This window comes from Ranitomeya imitator, chromosome 10 (assembly GCF_032444005.1).
Source record: "Ranitomeya imitator isolate aRanImi1 chromosome 10, aRanImi1.pri, whole genome shotgun sequence".
In the NCBI taxonomy this organism is placed as follows: domain Eukaryota; kingdom Metazoa; phylum Chordata; class Amphibia; order Anura; family Dendrobatidae; genus Ranitomeya; species Ranitomeya imitator.
Genome location: NC_091291.1, coordinates 34946041 through 34971564, shown reverse-complemented (window position 1 = coordinate 34971564; position 25524 = coordinate 34946041). Strand labels below are relative to the sequence as shown.

The 25524-nt window shown below is 44.3% G+C and overlaps 1 protein-coding gene across 1 annotated transcript in view; it reads right to left on the bottom strand.

The window, feature by feature from the left end:
- The window catches only part of KIF18B (kinesin family member 18B), a 40875-nt gene that overhangs the window by 4393 nt on the left and 10958 nt on the right, over positions 1 to 25524 (bottom strand). Inside the window, exons 5-15 of the mRNA XM_069741001.1 lie at positions 25188 to 25298; positions 24316 to 24513; positions 21247 to 21423; positions 20510 to 20584; positions 20322 to 20431; positions 14439 to 14565; positions 6934 to 7019; positions 5682 to 5914; positions 3047 to 3620; positions 2637 to 2732; positions 2341 to 2444 (exon numbers count right to left, since the gene is read on the bottom strand). Of these exons, the coding sequence (XP_069597102.1) occupies positions 2341 to 2444; positions 2637 to 2732; positions 3047 to 3620; positions 5682 to 5914; positions 6934 to 7019; positions 14439 to 14565; positions 20322 to 20431; positions 20510 to 20584; positions 21247 to 21423; positions 24316 to 24513; positions 25188 to 25298 (1891 nt within the window). The remainder of the gene's footprint in view (positions 1 to 2340; positions 2445 to 2636; positions 2733 to 3046; positions 3621 to 5681; positions 5915 to 6933; positions 7020 to 14438; positions 14566 to 20321; positions 20432 to 20509; positions 20585 to 21246; positions 21424 to 24315; positions 24514 to 25187; positions 25299 to 25524) is intronic.

Sequence of the window (25524 nt, the reverse complement as noted above, 5' to 3'; positions counted from 1 at the left end):
TAAGGGCATCTCTAAGCTGTTCAAACTTTGCCTTCCTAAAGTTCAATTTTTTTGTGACTCCCTGACAAGTCCCCCTAGTGAAAGACAGGTGAAACTGCACAATATTGTGGTCGCTATTTCCTAGATGCCCGACCACCTGCAGATTTGTTATTCTGTCAGGTCTATTAGATAGTATTAGGTCTAAAAGTGCTGCTCCTCTGGTTGGATTCTGCACCAATTGTGAAAGATAATTTTTCTTGGTTATTAGCAGAAACCTGTTGCCTTTATGGGTTTCACAGGTTTCTGTTTCCCAGTTAATATCCGGGTAGTTAAAGTCCCCCATAACCAGGACCTCATGACGGAACCGTAAAAGCTGCAGCCCATTGGTGCCTGTTGATTGTTTACATTACATTAGTGCTGCAGCCCATCGGCGCCAGTGGATAGTTTGTTATGTTAGTGCTGCAGCCCATCGTCGTCTGTTGATAGTTATGTTAGTGCTATAGCAGGGGTCCCCAACTCCAGTCCTCAAGGCCCACCAACATGTCATGTTTTCAGGATTTCCTTAGTCTTGCCCAGGTAATAATTGCATCACCTGTGCAATGCAAAGGAAATCCTGAAAACATGACCTGTTGGTGGGCCTTGAGGACTGGAGTTGGGGACCCCTGCTATAGCCCATCTGTGTCTGTTGATAGTTTACATTACATTAGTGCTGCAGCCCATTGGAGCCTGTTAATTGTTTATGTTACATTAGTGCTGCAGCCCATCAGAGTCTGTTGATTGTTTAGGTTAGTGCTACAGCCCATCGGCGCCTGTTGACAGTTTACGTTACATTAGTGCTGCAGCCCATTGGCGCCTGTGGACGGTTTACGTTACATTAGTGCTGCAGGCCATCGGTGCCTGTTGACAGTTTACGCTACATTAGTGCTGCAGCCCATTGGCGCCTGTTGACGGTTTACGTTACATTAGTGCTGCAGCCCATCGGAGCCTGTTGACAGTTTACGTTACATTAGTGCTGCAGCCCATCAGAGCCTGTTGACAGTTTACGTTACATTAGTGCTGCAGCCCATCGGAGCCTGTTGACAGTTTACGTTACATTAGTGCTGCAGCCCATCGGAGCCTGTTGACGGTTTACGTTACATTAGTGCTGCAGCCCATCGGAGCCTGTTGACAGTTTACATTACGTTTGTGCCGCAGCCTATCACCAACTTCCGATGGGCTGCAGCGTTAACGGTTCGGTCAGGAAGCTGCAGTGATCGTATTTTTTTTTTTTTTATTTAGGCATTGTCCAGTAGCGGTTACCACATTAATCTGATAGCCGCTAGAGTAAAGGTACCGTCACACTAGACGATATCGCTAGCGATCCGTGACGTTGCAGCGTCCTCGCTAGCGATATCGTCCAGTGTGACAGGCAGCAGCGATCAGGCCCCTGCTGTGCTGTCGCTGGTCGGGGAAGAAAGTCCAGAACTTTATTTGGTCGCTGGATCTCCCGCAGACATCGCTGAATCGGCGTGTGTGACACCGATTCAGCGATGTCTTCGCTGGTAACCAGGGTAAACATCGGGTAACTAAGCGCAGGGCCGCGCTTAGTAACCCGATGTTTACCCTGGTTACCATCGTTAAAGTAAAAAAAACAACCGCTACATACTTACCTACCGCTGTCTGTCCTCGGCGCTCTGCTTCTCTGGTCTGGCTGTGAGCACAGCGGCCGGAAAGCAGAGCGGTGACGTCACCGCTCTGCTTTCCGGCTGCCCGGCGCTCACAGCCAGACCAGAGAAGCAGAGCGCCGAGGACAGACAGCGGTAGGTAAGTATGTAGCGTTTGTTTTTTTACTTTTTAGGATGGTAACCAGGGTAAACATCGGGTAACTAAGCGCGGCCCTGCGCTTAGTAACCCGATGTTTACCCTGGTTACCGGGGACCTCGGGATCGTTGGTCGCTGGAGAGCTGTCTGTGTGACAGCTCTCCAGCGACCAAACAGCGACGCTGCAGCGATCTGGATCGTTGTCGGTATCGCTGCAGCGTCGCTAAGTGTGACGGTACCTTAAGAAGTGCCTGTGTCTTGCTGCGCGCATGAAATAAAATCCAGTCTACGCAGTAAATTATAGTAAAAAAATAAAATAAAAAAGTTGCCAGCTATAGGACAAGTGTGACGTGCAACATAATCTCACGAGACGAAATGCAAGTGTTCTGTGCTTACTGGGGGAAGACATCCCCAATCGGAAGGTTTACTGTCGGCGCCTTTCAGAGTCACTCCTACTCCCTCTTCAGCGTACTACGTGGCAGAGCAATAACCAGATCTGCTGCGAGGATCGTAGTAAGGAACAATACGGTAGGCTTCAAATCAGAAAACAAACCCGCTCACCTGCAATGGTCGGCGGCCGCTGCATCGGCTTTGTTGTGCTCAGCTGCAGCCTGGCAATACGACTTTGGCTGATCGTCCCGCTGCCCACGCGGGCGGAAGAGGCGCTGGAGGAAAACAGACATCTGTGAGGCCCGTGAAGAAGGGGACGACACAAGTTACTAACATCGGAGAGTATTTGTGGTCTGGATCATTACTGAATACACCGGATCAGGTAGATGGAGAAAGTTATAGGGAAAACACCCAAATAGATTACTGGCAGGCCCATGTAACGGGTTACTTACTCGCTGAACACTCACCTCATAGGTCGTCTCCTTCTCTGAGAGCACGACTTCATACTTGAAGCGCACGAAGACGACGAGGGGCCCTTTGTTGTAAACACAGGAATCTCCGAGCTGTAATTAAAAGAAGACTTTCGTTATTACCTCCCTTCTGTTCTCAAAAATGGAGGGATTTTTACTTTTTATTGTGTACGGCTTGTTCCGGCCACCTCTGCAGTATATCAGCATGGGCAAGAAACCAGCAATTACAAGCATTGGAGAGCCACAGTTCGGGCTAGCAACATGACCATGCCACAATCTGAACTGTCAATCATCAGTAGCATCAAACATGACAACCAAAAGATCTTCCTTTATCCATCATTTCCTTTGTATGCGTATGGTATTAGCAACCTCAGCCCAATAAAATTAATTTCTGACCAATTACCAACCTTTTTATGAACGTGCAATCGATCTGTGATAATCCAACATTTTCCCAGCCGGGGAATTCAGAAGGTCCAGAAGTGAGGGGTTTGCCCTTCTCAGACGTCATCCAGGCGTCTTCAGACAAGTCGAACGTGGTGTTCATGTCCCTGACACTGAGGGCTGCCGCAGGCAGTCTGGCGCTGTTCTGGAGGGCAGACGTTCCCAGCGGTACCCGGCCCTTTGTGAGTGGTTGAGAGAGCTGCTTTGGAGTGCCGAAAGACAGCTTAGACTGACCGGCGCCAGGGAGGTCAGGGGCTTTATTGGATAGCAGATGAGAGCTAGATCTGAGGTTTGGTCGGCTGGGGATGGAGGATTTTCTTAGTCTTTTGGCGTGAACCTCTGGGGTGCTGGGAAGGACTGGGCTGGATTTAGATGGGGTGCGAGTATCTTGTCTTCTCCTTTTCACTGGCACCACAGGGCTGCAGAGCGTGGGGCTGGTGTCTGGAAGAAGCGTCTGGCGGCTGCGTTTCGTTGGCTGCCTTTTCCTGGTGGTAGGTGCTTGGACAACTGGTTCCTCAGCCTTAATTTCGGGAAAAATATCTAAAATGCAACAAAAAACAAAGTATAGATTAAAATTCAATTTAATGTGGGATCAATCTCCGCTCCTGAAGGGTCTATCTGTAACATCTGATGACGCGCTCTTATAGTCACGCGACCGCTGCAGTCAATCAGTGGTCATGTGACTTCTGAATTGAGACACATCGCTTCCATAGTCGGCGCAGGATCCACTTGATTAGGGCTTTTTTTTTTTTTTTTTTTTTTTATAAAGCATCCATGCCTAATATACAAATTTGTGTCTTGCACAACCCCTATAGAATAAAGCAGCAGAATATGTATATAAACAGTAATAACCCCCATATTCTCACCAGATTCCCTCTGCTCCGGCTTGTGGCATATTAATCTGCGGTAATAAATAATGATTCCACATGACCTCAATGTCTCGGCTCATCTAGACCCGAACCTATACGGGCCAGAGAGTTTGGTTTTGCTCCATTGGGAAGGGATTGTTTTACGGCTTTGCAGCCATCATTGCAAATGGAGCGCTATAAATGACAAGCAAATCCGAAAATAAAAGTGTCATCAGCAGCGTCCACAGCGAAGAGAGGCGACAACTACAAGAGCGAGCGCACGCAGAGCCGTGATCTATAGCTGCCGCGGGAACAGCTGCCGTAAATCTCCAGTATATATCCATCATCTGAGGGTTCAGTGTACGGAGCACAATGTATCACTCACCAGAGCCCTGTGCACCGCCATCTCCGGCCACCAGCTGTGCAGAACTCTGTGCACCGCCATCCCTGGCCACTAGCTGTGCAGATCCCTGTGCACCGCCATCCCTGGCCACCAGCTTTGCAGAACCCTGTGCACCGCCATCCCTGGCCACCAGCATTGCAGAACCCTGTGCACCACCATCCCTGGCCACCAGCTTTGCAGAACCCTGTGCACGACCACCCCAGGCCACCAGCTTTACAGAACCCTGTGCACCACCATCTCTGGCCACCAGCTTTGTAGAACCCTGTGCACCGCCATCCCTGGCCACCAGCATTGCAGAACCCTGTGCACCGCCATCCCTGGCCACCAGCTTTGAAGAGCCTTGTGCACCGCCATCCCTGGCCACCAGCTTTGCAGAACCCTGTGCACCGCCATCCCTGGCCACCAGCTGTGCAGAATCCTGTGCACCGCCATCCCTGGCCACCAGCTTTGCAGAACCCTGTGCACCGCCATCCCTGGCCACCAGCTGTGCAGAACCCTGTGCACCGCCATCCCTGGCCACCAGCTTTGCAGAACCCTGTGCACCGCCATCCCTGGCCACCAGCATTGCAGAACCCTGTGCACCGCCATCCCTGGCCACCAGCTGTGCAGAACCCTGTGCACCGCCATCCCTGGCCACCAGCTTTGCAGAACCCTGTGCACCGCCATCCCTGGCCACCAGCTGTGCAGAACCCTGTGCACCGCCATCCCTGGCCACCAGCTTTTCAGATGCCTGAGCACCGCTATCCCTGGCCACCAGCTGTGCAGAACCCTGTGCACCGCCATCCCTGGCCACCAGCATTGCAGAACCCTGTGCACCGCCATCCCTGGCCACCAGCATTGCAGAACCCTGTGCACCGCCATCCCTGGCCACCAGCTTTGAAGAGCCTTGTGCACCGCCATCCCTGGCCACCAGCTTTGCAGAACCCTGTGCACCGCCATCCCTGGCCACCAGCTGTGCAGAATCCTGTGCACTGCCATCCCTGGCCACCAGCTTTGCAGAACCCTGTGCACCGCCATCCCTGGCCACCAGCTGTGCAGAACCCTGTGCACCGCCATCCCTGGCCACCAGCTTTTCAGATGCCTGAGCACCGCTATCCCTGGCCACCAGCTGTGCAGAACCTTGTGCACCGCCATCCCTGGCCACCAGCTTTGCAGATCCCTGCAGCCAGTCCCATTTCTTTGCACAGCAGAGCTCCGGAGCACATGGCTGCGCAGAGCCCATGAGGCTGTGCTGTAGTTCCCCTGTTCAGCAGGCGGACTAAGTGGCTGCAGCGCAGAATCAGAGGTCACTTTCCCGTCACGTCTGCATTTATTGCATCTCCCAGAATCCGCTACCAACGCTGAACTCACCCTTCATTGGTGGCATCCAGCTAGCGCCTTCTTTGAGGCTTTTACCGCCGTCTTCTTCACACACGTCTGATTTTTGCTTTTTCTCCGTCGGCGTCGTATCCATGACCCCTCGCTCCCCCGCGATTAACAGCTCCAGGGCTTGCAGATCGGCATCAATCTCCGGGGTCTGCAGGTTGGCTTGTTTCAGGATGGTATGCTGCCTGCGCGCAACATTCAGGAGGGCAGTGACCAGTCTGGGAACAGACAAGAACTCTAAGGTTGCGTTCACACCTTGCGGTAAACATGCTTTATACACTGCACATACATGGAATTCATTGGCCGCACATTATGCTCAATGTTGAAAAAAGTGCTGAAAATGCAACAGCTTTTTTTTTTTTGTACTACAACATAAATACATCCTAAATGCAAGTGCTGATTTTAGTGCATTATTCGCTGACATCAAGCAGAGGAAAAGTGAGGAAACAAAACACAAAGATTTAGAAAAGGCAGAAGTCTACATTATATGATTATTAAAGGAGCTCCTCAGTCTCAGGAAGTGATAGCGTATCGCCAGGATATGCCATCTCTTAGAATCAGTGGGGTCCTAGAGGTCGGACCTCCACTAATCATTGAAAATATCGGTGTGGTAGTGTTCCGGCCACCTGCAAATATATATTTATTAAAAAAATTAAAATCCGCCATACGGTTCCTGAGATATAGGCCTTTTTAGTCTAATTTCTAATAGTTATGTTCCTTGGGGGCGTGGCTCAAATGTTAATTATGCATAGCAGCCTAAAGACACGCCCCTGAGGATCCTGTGAACAACTCCCTCTTGGAAAAAGGCAGATATCTCAGGAACCGTATGGAGGATTTTCAAAAAAATAAAAAAAGAATACTCAAGTAAAAAAGGAGTAAAAGAAGAGGAAAATAATGGCCACTTCTGACAGGTTCTCTTCAAGTGATGGCATATCTTAGTGATAGGTATAGGAATAGCCCTTTAGGAATACGGAAAAAGTCACATATATTATAGCAGCAAGGGACGATCTATTCTACGTGAACTCATAACTTTTTGCAATGTATAGTGAGCACCGGATAAAAGTTCTGGACCATATATTGGAACCTTAGCTACACCAGAATTTAAAGGAACACACCCACTGGTTCTGCCCTGGCTAACAAAATAAACCCAGTGGCTACCAATTTATCGCGAGTGACTTGCTGCAGAAAATTATATTACTGCATGAAAAGAACATGGTGACTTTTCTAAGCCACTTACTTCTCTGTGTTATGATGGTGGGGACCCAGCAGGAGACTAAGATTCGTCTCTCCAGCTTCACTTTCAAAGCTCTCAGATCCAGAATCCTAAAAAAAAAAAAAAAAGAAGACAAAATAAGGACAATTAAAAGGGATTTTCCAGAATGTTACAAAGTCTGTCCCAGGTAAGAGAATGTTGTAAAATAAAGAAATAGCGAACCTTTAATCTCCAAATACACGAGGGGTCTTTAGGGTGATAATGTCCCATTATCAGTCACCTGACCACTACAGCCAATCAAGGGCCTCCGCGTTGAATCTGTATGTATGGCACATGACCACGGAGGCCAGCGATAGTCTGCAACAGTCACATTACTGACAGATGGGAAATAGTGGCAGAACATATACAAAAAAAACCCCAAAAAACATGCAATTCATGCCTTGGTTATGGGGTCATGCTTAAATTTTAGCACCCATGTTATGGTTTCAATAGCCAGACCCTACCTGACCGAGCTTAAAGGGGTTGTCCACATCTGTTGACAATTTTTTATTTTCCACTTAAATGCACGTATTTGGGGCTAAAAGTCATTTTTGCAATTGGGTTTCACTAAAAGTTCTGCACCGTTTGGCTTTTACAGGCTCTTTGGTTTCCTTTCACAGCCAACGTTAATATGGTTTGTGGTTATAAACCAGCTGAGAGTTGCACAAAAAAAAAAAAGACCACAAAAAAAAAAAAGACAGATGAAAGTTACAAACTCCACGACAGATCATGAGGGCGAGCTGAATGACAGATTCTCAGTTAACTCGATCTGCAGCCAGCAATAAACACTGCAACACTAAGGCTGTAGAAGCCAAACGGAGCAAAAATTTTAATGAAACCCAATTGCAAAAATGATTTTTAGCCTTACATGTATGCATTTAAGTATTAAAAAAAAAAAAAAAAAAAAGTGTCCAATCCCTTTAAATCACCATATAACCCTATAGACCAGGTTTGCAAGGGAGCTGCATACAAAAAAAACAGGATATTTCCAAAGCTATGTATGTTTGTAAAAGTGTGCAGTGCCTATAATTAGGACCATAAATGAACAAGGGAGGGGGCCCCCCGAAATTAAATCCCCACCTACAGTATGTGGGATCCCTTTGCGTTATGGAGGGTTCACATACTAATAGAGTGATGTGTATCAAAATTGTTAAGAGTGTATATAGGAGCAGAAAAGGGATAAATGTCTTCGGAGAACCGGAATAATAGGAAACACATTGGTAATGATGGTCGTCACTGGTACGCGGCATCATGTACCCAATTATTAGTCCCAGCTGCATCCCTGCGCCCACCGGCGGCGACGTATGATTAACATGCAAATCTGTCAGAACAGCGGCCAATGATACATTTTATGGCGCATTAATTGCATTCTCGCTCATTTATGAAGAATTGACAAAGGTTTTAATAATAATTATGAATATTTCTGTTAATAGCCAGCGTCTACTGCTAGACACGCAATATTTCGAAAGGTAGCGGGACAAGATGATATTGAGGGCAATGTAGCCACAAGGGGGCAAATTAGCCAGGTACGGTAAGTAGATGCCTTTCTCCTCCCCACACCATCACAAGACTAGGGGCAACCAGGGTCCGTACGTCCTGTAAGAGCGGCTTGGGTGGTCCTGATGGGGGCGGTTGCAAAAGGACATATATGAAAGTTCAGCTAAGGTTATAATCCGTGACATTCGAGTTTATGGGATTTTCTGGTTTCGGAAAATCACCCCCACCACCTTAAAAAAAAGAAGAAAAAAAAAGAAAGAAAAGTAGAAAAGTGTGTGCTTTACTCACCCTCCCCAGCATGAGCTATTTTTTGTAAAAAAAATTTTATGTAACTTAACCCGGTTTTATTCTTCCCCACTTTATCCTTGACCTGTCTGGTGTGCTCCTTCGTTTATATGATGTTGTTTGATGCATGCTACTACTTAGCTTAATCAATTAAAAACCTGACTCATTTCCTCCTACATTTGTCAACGAGCCTCCTGCCTAGATAAATATTAACCGAGCCTATCCATTTTGTGTCCACTGTTTTTTTTTTAACGCAAATACATGTATTTAGGGGTTAAAAACAATTTTTGAACTCGAGATGCCATAAAAATTGTAATCAGTTCGGCTTTATTTCCCTGTACATTTAACTTTTATGTGATCTGTGGTAAAAAAAGAAATCAGCTGCAAGGAGCTCAGAAAAAAGCCAAAAGTTACAAAGTCTCCACCACCCCTAGGGTGGTCCTATGATCTCATATCGCTGATGGGAGTATTGATGCATGTCAAAGGAGAGGACTCATCCATATGGGTACAGATTCTTCTGATGAAGGAGTTGAAAAGGAGAAAAAGGTCTTTCCCAGATCCAGCACTTGCAGAGGATCCAGGCAGGAGTAACCTTTGCGAGTGACCTTGTTCACACCACATGGTATAAAGAGGAGGCCGCTGGGAGCCGACTGCCTCGGAAAGCCAAAAACAACCGACAGATGCTTAAGATATCAGGAGAACGTAGACAAGTGGCCAGGACATCATCTCTGAAGCCCTGGCCTGATGAATTACTTCTACGGCAAGGACGCCTTCATCAAGAATGTCTCTCTCCAATCGCTTTTGCATCCACGACGTGATGTATGACGGTCATGCAGACATCTGCTGGGGCTGATGACTACACGTGAGGACTTCTTTCTTGTAGAGGAGTCTAGAGAAGATCGGAGGACGTTTTAACGTCTTCAACCAAGAAGGACCCTATTTATAAATAACCCTCAGTTTCTTCCAAATTCGCCGATTTTGCCTTGATCCAAGGTGCATAATTGTCCTCCCAACACCCGCCATTGAGGGACACAAGTTTCTGCATCTCTTTTGATCCAACAGGAGATCAGTGGTTTCCAGGTGGAAGCTCATTTCCCTTTGCCATATTGAAAATAAACATTCACGCTCAGCCAATCAGAGTGTGCATGTTCATGATGGAGTCGGGAGGAAAAAAAAAAAGTCACAATACTCTTCTCTCCTTTCCCCATCCGATCCTAAGCAGATGCTCCAGTGCTCCTTATGGAGCCAAGACGTGACCACTGCAGCCAGTTAGTCACATGCCATACTAGACCCAAAGTCTAGGGGATCCCAAAAAGTCTCATTCGAGAAGACAATACTACTAAAACACCCATGATACTTGGGTGCCATGTTGAAGATTTTGCATTGGATCCTGCTTCAAGTTACGCCACTGACTACTAGCTAGCTCCACCGCTCAGCGCTGCGCCGTCATGCCAATATTGCGGCAGGGATCAATGACTGGTTGCAGTGGTCACAAGGAACCTGAATCGTTTGCACTGAATTGCCAAGGGGAGGAGTAGAGGTAAGTTGTGTTTAGCCGAGCCTTTTAGGTGTATATACTCTTGAGATATCTGCCCGAGAGTGGCCAGTTTGGACGGAGGCCGTGCCATCTATCCTCCATAGTGACCCCCATTGCAAAAATATATAATACCGCTATACTCATTTTTTTATTTTACTAAAGAATAAGCACAAATTCTTTATCCCGTCTTACTGAAATATTTAAGCCAAGAAGAATCGAGTCCAACACAAGCCACATTTCTTTCGGCAGTAGATCTTCCAAGTGTCGACCTGTCCGTAGTGATTTGTAATTCTTCCCATCATATGAAAAACATTACCTCCTGTCTGGAGCGGTTGCCGTGCTTTAGACGGGTGATAAGTGGACTGGCACACGGAGAGAACAGAAGGGATTGCAGTGGCCAATAAATCAGGGGAGGATGTCAGTGCTGAGCAGGCCCATGACTCCCACACCCTCCATAAATGCATCCACACATTCAGGAGAAATTCCGACATGTCTGAAAACGCTGGCTAAAGCCTAGATATACGAATAACGTACAACCAGAGGGAAAACAAGGCCGCCAAGTCTTCTCACGTGTCCGCCATATTGTACCTGTACTTCCTGTCCAGCCCCGAGCCATAAATAACTGATGAATCGGGACCAGGAATATGGCTACAAATCAGACATCAGAAAGAGAGGGATTGCAGGGTTCAAAAAAGCAACAAAAAAAAAAAACAACCACCCTTGATTGTCTACTATTTTAACCCATCGTGCGTGACGTTTTATTTTGCTGTAAAATATAAATTTTCTATAATAAGCACATAATCACTTACTGTTAAATCCCTCACCGCATCAGCACTGGCACTCGGGTGGTCCTGCAGGTGACTGATGGAGGAGTATAAATGGGTGAGCAAATGGTATTCTTTTACAGTCATGGCCGAAAGTGTTGGCACCCTTGAAATTGTTTCAGTATTTCTCCCCGAAAATGATTGCAATTACTCATGTTTTGTTATACAGGTTTATTTCCTTTGTGTGTATTGGAACAACACAAAAAAGGAGAGAAAAAAAGACAAATTGGACATAATTTCACATAAAACCCACAAAAATGGGCCAGACGAAATTGTTGACACCCTCAACTTAATATTTGGTTGCACACCCTTCGGAATAAATAACTGCAATCAATCGCTTCCTATAACCACGAACAAGCTTCTTACACCTCTCAGCTGGAGTTTTGCGCCACTTCTTCTTTTGTAAACTGCTCCAGGTCTCTCATGTGTGAAGGCGCCTTCTCCCAACAACAATGTGAAGATCTCTCCACAGGTGTTCAATGGGATTTCGACCAGAACCCATTGCTGCCACTGCATAACTCTCCGGGGCCTTTTCCATCTATTTCTGGGGGCTTCTTGAAGTATGTTTGGGGTCATTCTCCTGCTGGAAGACCCATGACCTAGGACATAAATCCAGCTTTCTGATATTGGGCACTACATTTGTGACCCAAAATCCTTTGGTAATCTTCAGATTTAATGATGCCTTGCACACAGTCAAGGCATCCAGAGCCGGAGGCAGCAAAACAACCCCAAAATATCTTTGAACCTCCACCATATTTGACTGTAGGTACTGTGTTCTTTCTTTGTAGGCCTCATTCTATTCTATCTTGGTCTCATCTGACCACAAGATGCTTTCCCACAAGGATTTTGGATTACTCACGTACATTTTTGCAAACTGCTGTCTAGCTTTTTTGCGTCTGTGTCAGCAGTGGGGTCCTTCTTGGTCTCCGGTCATAGAGTTTCATTTCATTCACATGTGGACGGATACTTTGAGCTGACACTGATGCTCCCTGAGCCTGCAGGACAGCTGGAATTTCTTTGAAACTTGACTGGGGCTGCTTATCCACAATCTGGATTAGTTACAGTGCCATGGGTTGTACATTTCTTGATTATGTTGCGCACCGTGGATAAAGGAACATCAAGATGTCTGGAGATGGACTTGTAACCTTGAGATTGTTGATATTTTTCAACAATGTTGGTTCTCAGTCCTCAGACCGTTCTCTTCTCTCTCTGTTTTCCATGCTTAGTGTGGCGCACACACACACACAGACACAAAATGCAAAGATTGAGTCAACGTCCCCTTTTTATGTGGTTTCAAGTGAAATTTTCATATTAACCTGTTACTTGCCACAGGTGAGTTTGAACGAGCATCACATGCGTGAAACAAAGTTGTTTACCCACAATTTTGGAAAGGTGGAAACAATTTTGTCCTGTCCATTTTGGGGATTTTGTGTGAAATGATGTCCTATTTGCCTTTTTCTTTCTTCTCTGTTTATAAATAAACATCTGTATAACAAAACATGTGTAATTGCTATAATTTTCATTTTCTGGAACAATTTCATGGGTGCCAACACTTTTGGCCATTACCGTATATTTTATTTCCTTATTTGAGGCAGGTTTTATAAAATCCTGATAAAACCCCTTAAAGGGATTATTTGGGAAGATTATATGTATGTGCTGATCCTAGGACTATCGCGCAATCCGCTGTATTCAGCAGAAACTGGTCAATTTTCCTGCAGCGACCCACCACAGAGGAAAAAAAATTACTCCTCAATCCCCATGTTTCCCTCAAGTTAACCCCTTCATGACCTTGGGATTTTTCATTTTTCCGTGTTCGTTTTTCACTCCCCTCCTTCCTAGAGCCATAACTTTTTTATTTTTCCGTCAATTTGGCCATGTGAGGGCTTATTTTTTGCGGGACGAGTTGTACTTTTGAACGACATCATTGGTTTTAGCATGTCGTGTACAAGAAAACGGGAAAAAAATTCCAATTGCAGTGAAATTGCAAAAAAAGTGCAATCCCACACTTGTTTTTTGTTTGGCTTTTTTGCTAGGTTCACTAAATGCTAAAACTGACCTGCCATTATGATTCTCCAGGTCAGTACGAGTTCATAGACACCTAACATGACTAGGTTATTTTTTATCTAAGTGGTGAAAAAAAATTCCAAACTTTGCTAAAAAAAAAAAAATTGCGCCATTTTCCGATACTCGTAGCGTCTCCATTTTTCGTGATCTGGGGTCGGTTGAGGGCTTATTTTTTGCGTGCCGAGATGACGTTTTTAATGATAGCATTTTGGTGCATATACATTCTTTTGATCACCCGTTATTGCATTTTAATGCAATGTTGCGGCGACCAAAAAAACGTAATTCTGGCGTTTTGAATTTTTTCCCCGCTACGCTGTTTAGCGATCAGGTTAATGCTTTTTTTTAGTTGATAGATCGGGCGATTCGGAGTGCGGCGATACCAAATATGTGTAGATTTTATATTTTTTTATTGATTTATTTTGATTGGGGGGTGATTTAAACTTTTATATTTTTTTTAATTTTTTTTACATTTTTTTCAACTTTTTTTTTTACTTTTGCCATGCTTCAATAGCCTCCATGGGAGGCTAGAAGCAGGCACAACGCGATCGGCTCTGCTACATAGCAGCGATCTGCTGATCGCTGCTATGTAGCAGAATTGCAGGTGTTCAAAACAGCTGACATGTCCCGGCAGGGGATCTGACCTCGGACGTACTATCCCGTCCGAGGTCAGAAAGAGGTTAAATAACAACAGCTATACTCGCCTCCGTTGCTGGCACTGGCTTTCCTGGGGATTGTGTGATATAACATTGTTACGCAAACCCCGGGAATCGGGGCCTACACCGCTGGATCTGCACCAGCGGTGAGCACAAGTGTAATTATTTTACTTGGGGGAAACATAGTGACTGAGTAAGGGGTTGTCTGAAAAGTGGACAACCCCTTTAAAGTAATTAACCCATGTCTATCGGTTGCATTTTGCGTAAAAAAAAAAAGGAGCGCTTACTCGCCCTCCCCAGGTCCAGTCTATACTGCTCACAATGTCTGTTATTGTCTGCAGCACTGATGTCACATCGCTAATTAGTGAGCCCATGAGTTAACAGATCTAATGAACTCACTGATTGAGCTTGTAGATGTAACGTCAGCGCTGCAGACAATAACAGACACTGGGAGCAGTGGTTGATACTCAACGGTGGACCTGGGGAGAATGAGTAATGCACACTTTTTTTTTTTCTTATAAAACTACAAAATAAAAAAATAAAAAATAAAAAATCAGAAAATCCATTTAACAAGAAATCATCCGCTAGTGAACAACCCCCATAATATTTAGATATTTAATACCCCCTTACCCGATTTTCTTTCTTCTTCCTGGAATGCCGCTTGTAATGTAAGTGCTCGGAGGACAGATCGCTCAGGGACTGCAGTCGCTTCTTCCAACCTTGCTCTGGACTGGATGTATCTAAAGGCTCTTCCAAACTGTGGCAAAAAAAGAAGAAGAAAATAAAGTTATTAAATAGGCAAAATAATCCCCCAGCTGTTGTGTTCAACCCGCCAGCTCCCTACAATCACAGGGAAGCCGATGGCCGCCCGCCGTCCGGATCGAGGAACTTAACTGCCGCTATCAGCAATTAGCACCAGCGATCAGCGAGAATGTTGTATAATAGAGCCGACATCTGCCATCTGTGGAGTGGGCTCTACTTTTGGGCATAGACCAAAGCCCCCGACAAGCTCCGTGACGGCTATATCAGTCTAGAGGAGTCAAAAGTGTTGTCTTCTACACGGACAACCACTTGTTCACCCCTATCTTTTCCCCTTTTAAAATAACAAACAAACATACTCCCTCCGGTGCTGGTCCAGGGGTGTAAGCTTGGCCGAGAGTTCCAACGTTGGAAGAGAAGGCTGGCGGCTCTCCTGAAAAGAATTGGACGCTGAAATTCCAACGATGCTTCTCTCTTCAGACATCATCTTTAGAAGGAAATTCGGAAGACCTCCTATACACATCAGATGGTCGCCCAAGTTTTATCTAATGTGTATGGGGTCTACAGAAGGAAGGAGCGTAGGACAACCAAGAAGCAGCTTTTCTACTGCTCTCAAAATTATGGGCCAGGGAGAGTAACCGCAGAACTTGGGAATGGTTGCAGGCAGCAAAGATCATAAAGGGGCACCAGGTAAAGTAATGTATACGGAAATCCTGTGTCTGGGGTAAGGACGGTCGCTTTATTCCCTTCCACAGATGACTAGTGGATATATTACAAGTGGGGAAGAGGGAGCAGACGCGCACCTGATAAAAATGTCAGATTCCAAAAGTAAAAACATCCGGAGCTATGTGCATCATGTACCAAAACCTACAGCTGTGCATCAGAATATGACCATGGAGAGCACAAATTATACAGTGAATTGAAAAAAAGTATTCATACCCTGTGAACTTTTACACCCTTTTTTTTCATGTAACACTCCCAACCTTCATTTATTTTAATTTGGATTTTTACACAAAATAGCAAGTATTTGTGAAGCGTAAAGAAAATGAAACAGGCTTTTCTAATCTTAAAAATATAAATATGAAAATTGTGATGTGTAATTGTATTCAGCCCCCTGTAGTCTGATACCCCTAAATAAAATCCTTAGTGACCAATTGTCTCCAGAAGTCACATAATTAGTACATCGAGTCCACCTACGTGTAATTTCTACCCAGTACAACTACAGCGGTTCTGTGAAGGCCTCAGAGGTTTGTTTGAAAACATTAAGGATCAAACAGCATCATGAAAACCAAGGAGCACACCAGACAGGTCAGGGATAAAGTTGTGGAGAAGAATAAAGCAGGGTTAGATTATAAAAAAGGGTTATAAAGCAGGGTTAGGTTATAAAAAAAAAAAAATAGCCCAAGCTGTGAACATCTCATGGAGCACTTTTCAATCCATCATCCAAAAATGGAAGGAGTATGGGACTACTGCAAACCTACAAGACATGGCCGTCCACCAACACCGACATCCCAAGCAAGGAGAGCACTAATTAGAGAAGCAGCCAAGAGGTCCATGGTCAATGGAGGAGCTGTAGAAATCCATAGCTCAGGTGTGAGAATCTGTCCACGGGATAATTATTAGTCATACTCAACAAATCTGGCCTTTATGGAAGACTCGCAAGAAGAAAGACATTTTCGAAAGCAAGCCATAAGAAGTCCCATTTGCAGTTTGCAAAAAGCCATGCAGGGGACACAGTGAGCATGTGGAAGAAGGTTCTCTGGTCAAATGAGAACTTTTTGGGCTAAATGCTATATATGGCAGAAAACTAACACTGCACATCACCCAAAAAACACCATCCCCACCATCACACATGGTGGTGGCATCATGCTGTGGGGAAGCTTATCTTCAGCAGGAATAGGGTAGCTGCTCAGAGCTGATGGGACGATGGATGGTGCTAAATACAGGGCACTTTATATACACAGCAATTTAACCTAGACTAGACGCTGCTTCGTCAATCATTACGGTAGAAATAAGGAATGTACAAAGAAATATGGTGGCTGTGGGTAGCGAAGTTGTGTAGTAATAGGTTGATCGTATTACAATATTAGGTAATTTTTCAATAACAGCACCGCCGTGATTATGAAAGCAGCTTCAAAAAGGTTACCCTTGACCACAAGCAGCGAAATGTCATATTACCCAGCTGGAACTCCACTTTCCACGAAATATTAAAAAATAAAAAGAAAAGCCAATCTAAAATTATTTCGTTTTTCCTAAAAGAACAAAGCATAATTTTCCAGCGCCCCCTGCATACCCGGGATTTTCATTTTATACATTTTTTCGCTTTTATTTTGTTGTTTTACTTGTTCCAGATTCGATGCTAATGGCCAGAAATATAAAAAAAAAAATATTGGGAGAGAACAGAACTTAAAGGAGAAATGTTTCCGAAGCCCTGCAGCTGATGCATATGTAACACATTTTCGGCTAAATAATCCCAGATCCCCTGAGTGGAGGAACGTTCCCGTCGTAAAGAATAACAGTGGATGGGAGAGAGGAGCTTTGCGTAGAGTACAAACATGTGAGTGGCAGGCAAGATAAATGAGAACGCAACTACCGCGGACAGGAGGACATATAGGAACGGGACCGGGGGATGTATGGGACGCATCAGATTACTGACTGCAAGTAAACTGCTCAGTTAATATTTAGGCTGGGGCTACATGGGAGATTTATTGCAATGGTCACCCACAACTTTGTTTCTTACAAAAAAAAGAACAAACAATTAAGTTATACTGTAAACAACTCACAATCTTACCAAGATGAAACTTGCCAAGACAGTTTTATGACCAAAGCTAGTGTTATTGCTGTATAGATCTCAGAACAACAAGAAAAATGACACCTTTCTTGTAGTAATCCGATGTGCCAGCGCTGAGCAATCAAGCATTGAAGCTACATGTAAAATTGGCCGGGAAGTGCACTGACACGCCCCCAAAGCACTTCCTGGCTAATTCTACATGTAGCTTCAAATCTTGATTTCTCAGTGCTGGCACATCGGATTACTATAAGAAAGGTGTCATTTTTATTGTTGAGCCAAGACCTATACAGTCATACCTCTAGTTTCACTAGTAAATTCATCCCGACAGGTTCCGTTTAACCCAATAATGACTGATTTTTTTTTCTTACGTTTTTCCCTCTACTTCTCTATTTTTCCGTCTACATAACCATATGAGGGCTTTTTTTTTGCAAGATGAATTGTAGTTTTGAATTACACCATTCACTTTACTAGTTAATGTACTAAGAAATTGGAAAAAATTCCAAGTGTGGTGAAAATGAAAAAAAATCCAGCTGTCCAACATTTTGTTAAATTTAGCTTTCGCTTTAAGGGTATGTTCACACGTTCCTGATTTCCATCCTTTTTTTTTCAGGACTGTTTTTTAAAAAACTGCAGCTCTTGGCAGAAAACGCAGGTCCTTTTTTTGGTCCTTTTTTGATGCATTTTTTGATGCAGTTTTCTAGGAATTTTTTTAGGGTTAAAATGGCTGAAAATACCCTAACCCTACCCCTAACCCTATTCTAACCTTAGTGAAAAAAAAAAAAAAAAAAAAATTATTTTTTTTAATTGTCCCTACCTATGGGGGTGACAAAGGGGGGGAGGGGGTCATTTACTATTTTTTTTATTTTGATCACTGAGATAGGTTATATCTCAGTGATCAAAATGCACTTTGTAACGAATCTGCCGGCCGGCAGATTCGGCGGGCGCACTGCGCATGCGCCCGCCATTTTGCAAGATGGCGGCGCCCAGGGAGAAGACGGCCGGACGGACACCGGGAGGCCGGGTAAGTATAAGGGGGGGAGATTAGGGCACGGGGGGGGGGCATCGGAGCACGGGGGGGTGACATCGGAGCACGGGGGAGGGGCATCGGAGCATGGGGGGGTGGGATCGGGGCAGCCACACTCCACCCACGCACTTCCGCCCGCTTCCCCGCACTTCCTGCTGCAGCGGTTCTGCACCACGAACCGCAATAAAACCCGCAGATCTATTTTTGATCTGCGGGTTTTACTGCGGGTTTGACCTCACAATGGAGGTCTATGGGTGCAGAACCGCTGCTGTTTTACAAAAAGAAGTGACATGGTACTTCTTTTTTACCGCAGCTAATCAGTGCGGTTTTTTTTTTCAATTCAGGACCATGTGCACAGTGGGTCCTGTTTTCCATAGGGTACAGTGTACTGTACCCTGCATGGAAAACAGCCGCGGAACCGCAGCGGCAAAACCGCTGCGTTTCCGCGGTAAAAAACGCACTGTGTGAACATGGCCTTACAGTGTTCTGTGTGCAGCAAAAATGACAGAAACAAGATGTCAGTTTGATTATGGTGATAGCAAACTTGTATAGTATTTTTCATTTTTTAATTGGTCAAAAAAGAATTCCGAAATTTGCAAGAACAAAAACAGCCAACAATATTTTTTCATAGATGGAGCCTCCCAACACTTACTTTTTTGGACTCTGGGGGACTTGAACTTGAGATTGTTTGTTCCACATAGCGCGCACTGTGTGTGTTCTCAAGATTCTCCAGTGTTGGCAGCAGGTGGGCGTGTGACCACAAGTGCTCGCGGTTTGCATACATGTGGTCACGTGCCAACTAGACGTGTGCTGTCACACTTAATGCAAGTGAATTGAGCGAGGTCAAACACGTCTAGTCGGAATGTGGCCGAAAGTATCCAAATCGCATTCTTGCGGTCACATGACTGCCCGCTCCCGGTGAATCCTGAAAGTGTGCACGGTGAAGATTCACAAGTTTGCAGTCTTGGAGCCCAAAGCCTGGACAATCCCTTTAATTAAGACTATAAGCTATTTTTCTTATTATACATGCAATGGAGAGAAAAAAAAGGTTTACTGCAGAAGTTATCACACCTTTTGACCTTATTTGCTCAATTTTTTTTTTTTTTTTTTAACTACAGACATTAAGCATTATATAATAATTTACATACATTTGCAAAGTAATTTGCCATGTATTATTCCCAGGCATGTACCGTATTTTTCAGACTATAAGACACTTTTTTACTCCAAAAATGTGAAGGAAAACAAGGGGGTGCATGTTAGAGATTGGATGTACTGGATCTGGCTGTGGTGGGGAGGTGGGGCAGCAGCATCGGAGGAGCAGCAGGTCAGAGGCAGGAGCCGGCTGCTGCGGCTAACTCCTGTGCCCGCTGCTAAAGAGAAATGAATATTCACTGCATTCCACGCCCATAGGCGTGGAGGGCAATGAATATTCATTTCTCTTTAGCATCCTGGTATGATTGGTCCTCTTTGCCATCCTGGTATGCATGGCCCCATCAGAAAAAATATTAAAAGTGTAATGTTTTCTTTCTTTTTTTTTTTATGTTTTCTGATGGGGCCATGCATACCAGCATCGGAACATGATGCTGCGAGGGAGCGCTGGGAAGGTAAGTGTAATGTTTATTTTTTATGTTTTCTGATGGGGCCATGCATACCGGGATGGGGTGGGAGCCAATCATACCAGACTAAGGATGAGGTCCTGCATACTAGGACGAGATGGGGACCTTGCATACCAGAATAGGGATGAGGGTGACCATTCCTGCCAGGATAGGGATGAGGGCACCATATTTACCAGGATAGGGGATTTTAAGTACAGAATTGACCACATTTTTTGCTTCAATTTTTTTTTTTTTTTTTTCATAAATTTCCTCCTCCAAAACCTGGGTGCGTATTATGGTTCGGTGCGTCTCAGTCTGAAAAATGCGGTATGTAATAAGATTACCTCGGGGATTTCCTCAGCACAGGGCTGTGGCAGACAGTCGATGATTCCGTAGTTTTTTGGTTGGATTCCTTCATTTCATAGGACCGCAGCTTGGCCTTTAGTGCAGCCACCTATTCATAGAAAAGGCAAAATGTCATGATGACCACAGCCCTGTTACCTGCACCAGGCTTTGTATTCAGGCATCCCACCTCAGCTTTCAGTTCCTCGCACACGGCGGCATATTTGCTGATATGACAGTCCAAATTGATCACGTTGCTCTTCAGCTATAAACAAGAAAACAAACAACAAAATTAACAGGAAATGAAAAGTAACAGGTGACCTGGGATTTTATTACTTTTTTTAGATCCAAAAATTAGAAATAACTTTCTTCCTTAATTTCTTCCTTATTTCTAATTCTATTTCATATTACAAGTAATACTGAGAAATAAGTCTTCTTAGTGTCTCAGAACCTCATTCATGCCTTCCCTTCTCCTCTTCCCCGTTTTGTATGTGGATGGAAAATGACTGGCTGCAGCAGGAGCCTCCCCCTCTCTGCAGCAGGAGCCTCCCCCCTCTGTGACAAGTTTTTCTTAATTTATTCCCGTTGCTCCCCTGAGTTTCCCACTTTTTTGTTTTCTATAAATCCGCCATATGGTTCCACAGATATGGACCTTTGCATGGATATGGCTCATAGGGTAATTAGGTAGAGCTGCCTAAAGGCACGCCCATGAGGAACCAGAGCCACACCCACTTAGGTTTAAAAAGACACACCCATGAGGAACCTGAGCCACACCCACTTAGTAAAAACTATAATAATCAGTAAAAAAAAATTCCGGATTCCTATGGCAAATTGTATATATAAAACAATACTAAAGGGAGCATCGGGGATTAATTAAAAAAAACAAATGGTCACTTTCCACCCGGTGACAAGTTTTCTTCTACTCACCGACAGTTTTATTTCCTTGGCCCGGTTGGCATACTTTAGCGTGTTATAGGTGTCATCATAACTTAGACACGAAGGGCTGATTGCCGCTATCATGACCGTCCTACAGTTGCCACCAATGGAGTCTTTCAGGAGGCGGGTGAGCTTACTGTCCCTGTAAGGGATGTGAGCCTTCTTATTCTACAACAGAAGACAATGCGAATTAGACAAGGACATGTCACTAAAGATGGACAGAGAGAAGAATGGTACCAGCTGGGGGCGTGTCCCTACATAATCTGACACTGTCCAATCACTGATCAGTTACACTGCACAAACACGCCCCCTAGGAATGGGTAGGATAACACCCAGTTGTCAATTTATTCATAAACTTCTAAGAAGTATAAAAGAGGAACAGTACATAACACAGTTATAACAAAAAAAAAAAACCTCCAGAATAGATATTTCATGTAGAATACAAGCATTTACTAAAAAGGACATGTCAGGGGAGACGTCGGGGCCACTTTAGTCAGTTCAAGACCAGGCCATTTGCCCCCTGTTCCTGACCCAGGCATATTTTGAAGATTTTTTGCTCAAGCAGTTTAAAGAGCTGCAAAAAACGTTCTTGTTTGGATTTTCAAATAGGTTTTACATCCTTTATTTTTTGATACATGGGGCCTCATTGTTATGATGTTTTCATACTGGTTTTATTTTTATTCTTGCGATAATTAGTGTGAAAATAAAAGAAAGGCGTCTTTTTCACATTTGAAATAAGTAAAATAAAAAAATACCAACAAAAAGAACACCAGAAAAAATGTAACTACATAATAATATATGGTATATATATATACCTTCCGTCTGTTTGTCTGTCTGTAACGGAAATCCCGCGTCGCTACGTCACCATCTCGCGAGACCGCAATGCATTCTTGGGACCGGAGCATCGCTAAACGCCCTCGCCTGGATCCGGGGGCCGCCAGAAGTTGAGTATATAACTATTTTTTATTTTAATTATTTTTTCTAAACAGGGATATGGTGCCCACATTGCTATATACTACGTGGGCTGTGTTATATACTGCGTCTCTGCTATATACTACGTGGCTGTTATATACTTCGTGAACTGTGCTATGTACTACGTGGCCTGTGCTATACACTACGTGGCTGTGCAATGTATTACGTAGCTGGGGAATATACTACGTGGCTGTGTTATGTACTGCGTGGGCTGTGCTACATACTACGTGGGCAGTGTTATATACTGTGTGGGCTGTGCTATATACTACGTGGGCTGTGTTATACACTGTGTGGGCTGTGCTATATACTACGTGGCTGTGTTATCTGCTACGTAGCTGTGCTATTTGCTACGTGGGCTGTGTTATATACTGCGTGGCATGTACTATATGCTACGTGGTCACACTTACAGGGTTAATAGCAGCATTAACGGACTGCGTTACACCACGCTATAACGCAGTCCGTTTAACGAAGATTAGGAAGGGGTGATTTGCAGCCGAACTGTGGGCGTTGCTGATAAATAAATCAGCGACGCGGTATTTCCATTACAGACAGACAAACAGATGGAAGTGACCCTTAGACAAATATATATATATATATATATATATATATATATATATATATATATATACACACACACACATACATAATGTATATATATATATATATATATATATATATATATATATATATATATATATATATATATATATATATATACACATATATACATATATATATATATATATATATATACATATATATACATACATACATACACACACGTGTACACGTGTGTGTGTTTTTTGTAATATATTCACACATTGTATTCCCCATAAGATAAAAAAAAAACTTTAGGGGGAGGAGTGGGGCCTTTCAACATTTAAATACATTTTTTTTTTTTTTATCTGAGATTCCCTGTACCTGGGGCTGGTATATTAGCTCAAGTTACAGAGGAAATTCAGCCTCCTTCCTGCATAGCGAAAATGATCAGATCTACTAGGACCCAACATCTCCTGATCTCTCCCTACACCGAGCCATCGCGTGATCTCTGGGTTCAGAAGAAAGACGCGCCATCAGTACTTCCTGTACTGCATTCACTGCGCTTCTTCAGCATTTTGTACACAGCAATTGGGAAAGCAGAGATAGTAATAAACCTTCTCTGCCCTTTTCATGGGGAGTCTGACTGTGTCTGGCAGCTTGTTCCCCAATTGATACGCACAACCCAGTCCATCAACAACAACCATAGCCTGTGGCTACTTGAAGCGAGCCCTGAAGCATCCGCGGCTCTTTTTTGTGATTAGCCATTTTGGCGCCAACTAATCAAAAAAACAGCGGCGGATGTTGTCAGGTAAGCGGTGGTTCTTACGGCTGTGGCCAATGGATTTGTACCAACTCTAATGTACAATTGTTGGGGGTCCAGCTGCTGGATCCCAAAACCCAAGTGAATGCGCATGCGTAACCACCACTATTCATTTTTATGGGTCTGTGGGTGGGCAAATGTATGACCACCGGTCTTCATAGACAATAAACGAGTGGTGGCCACCACCACTACATTCAGGAAGGCAAGACGTGACCCTCAATCTCATTATTCATGGAGGTCTCAGCACCGATGATACATTGAATCACCAATCATGTGGATAGATTTGCTCAACATTATTGGCGGCACAATCCCTTTAAATGTGTAAAATAGAACACAATGGAGGAAGAAGAAACGGGTCGTATTTATAGAATCAGTCAATATGGGAAATCTCCAAACACAGTTCTTGGGAATTCTACAGTCGTGAAGGGAATAAAAAGTGACAAACAAGAACCATGTGTTACAGATGTGATGCTGTCCCTCTTGTCGTGGAACATCTCAACATAAACAGAGCGAATCTGCGCCAAGTGTCCAATCGGTTTACGCAAGGAAAAAATTACTCTGAGTTTGCTTTGTGCCCAGGAACTGCAGATTAAATTAATACACAGCAGACGCTGAAGGCTTTTTCATGAGGCTCTGAACACCCCAAGATACTAATCAGGCATCGTGCTCACATGCAAGAAATCAGCGCCGAGCACCAAAAGCATGCGAGATCAAAGGACGGCGGGTACCTTGGCATCAGCCAGAGCGTTAATGACATTTATAAGCGCTAACAGGGAACGATTGATGTTGGCGCCCTCTCTCTGCCGCTCGCCTTTAGCGTTTGTGGTCGAGGCTCGTTCTGACCCGGCTAAATCAATTAGGCTCATTTTGGCCATGCGAATATCCTGGTTGATGCTGGCTGTACGGTCTTTCTGCTTGACATAAATCTAGAAGAGAACAGACAAGATGAGGGCGTCATGGGTCACGCATCTTGTAAGTTGGAAATGTTGGATTAAACTTTTTAAATCTATAGAGCCCTGGTGACAATAACTGCATATCAACTAATAAAGAATCTGACCAACTCCCCCCGTCTCCTGCTTGTGAAAGGTTTCTCTCTGTCACTTTTTACAAGCAGTAGGCAGGGAAAGACATGCTGAACATGTGACTTAAGATACTGGGAAATCAGCACACAGCACTCAAGATAACAGACAAATAGTGTATATGGTGCTTGGCCAAACAAGTGCTCCTGTGTATGGGATCAAGCCTTACAGGGCGGGGATAAGTGTTTGACAGATTGACATTACTCTGTATAGTTTCCATCTAAAAAAAGCCGAATGAAGCGCTTGCCAGCCCAAAGAGAATAATTGCCGTTACTTTTGGAAAAAAGTTTTCCATTCAGCCAATCGGTGCAGGTGCAGCAGTCGAATCCCCACTGATCAATGACTTATTTCCACTGGAAAACACCTTGAACTGCAAGTAACGCAAGAGGGCATTAAGCCTAATTTTCTGCAAAATGACACAAGAAATTGAGCTACTAAGATGTAACAATCATAGAAGTGGAAGGGAGAGGCTGAAAAAATAATAAAAAATTAAAATGAGTGAATTTAAAGGGTAAACTTACCTGGAAAACAGCGTGTGAGCGGGATGACGTTGCGTTAGCGTCTGTCGGATGCTGCGTCCGGTTCAGGTTTCCGTTCGCCAACATTTGCAGTAGCTGCTTTGCAGATTTGGGCTTCGGATATCAAAGAGACTAAAGTATTAGAGAATCTGCTGATTTCTGGAAATAAGCTGCATTACATGACAATCTATTAGCAGGAACCCAAGATGAGCCACATGTCGCCTCCAACACACAGAGCCATGGAGGGTAAGGCAAGAGGATGGAACGCAGGTATTGAACCTGTGCGATTGCCTGCAATGTATTCTGATATACTGTTACACCCGCTCTATACACAAACACA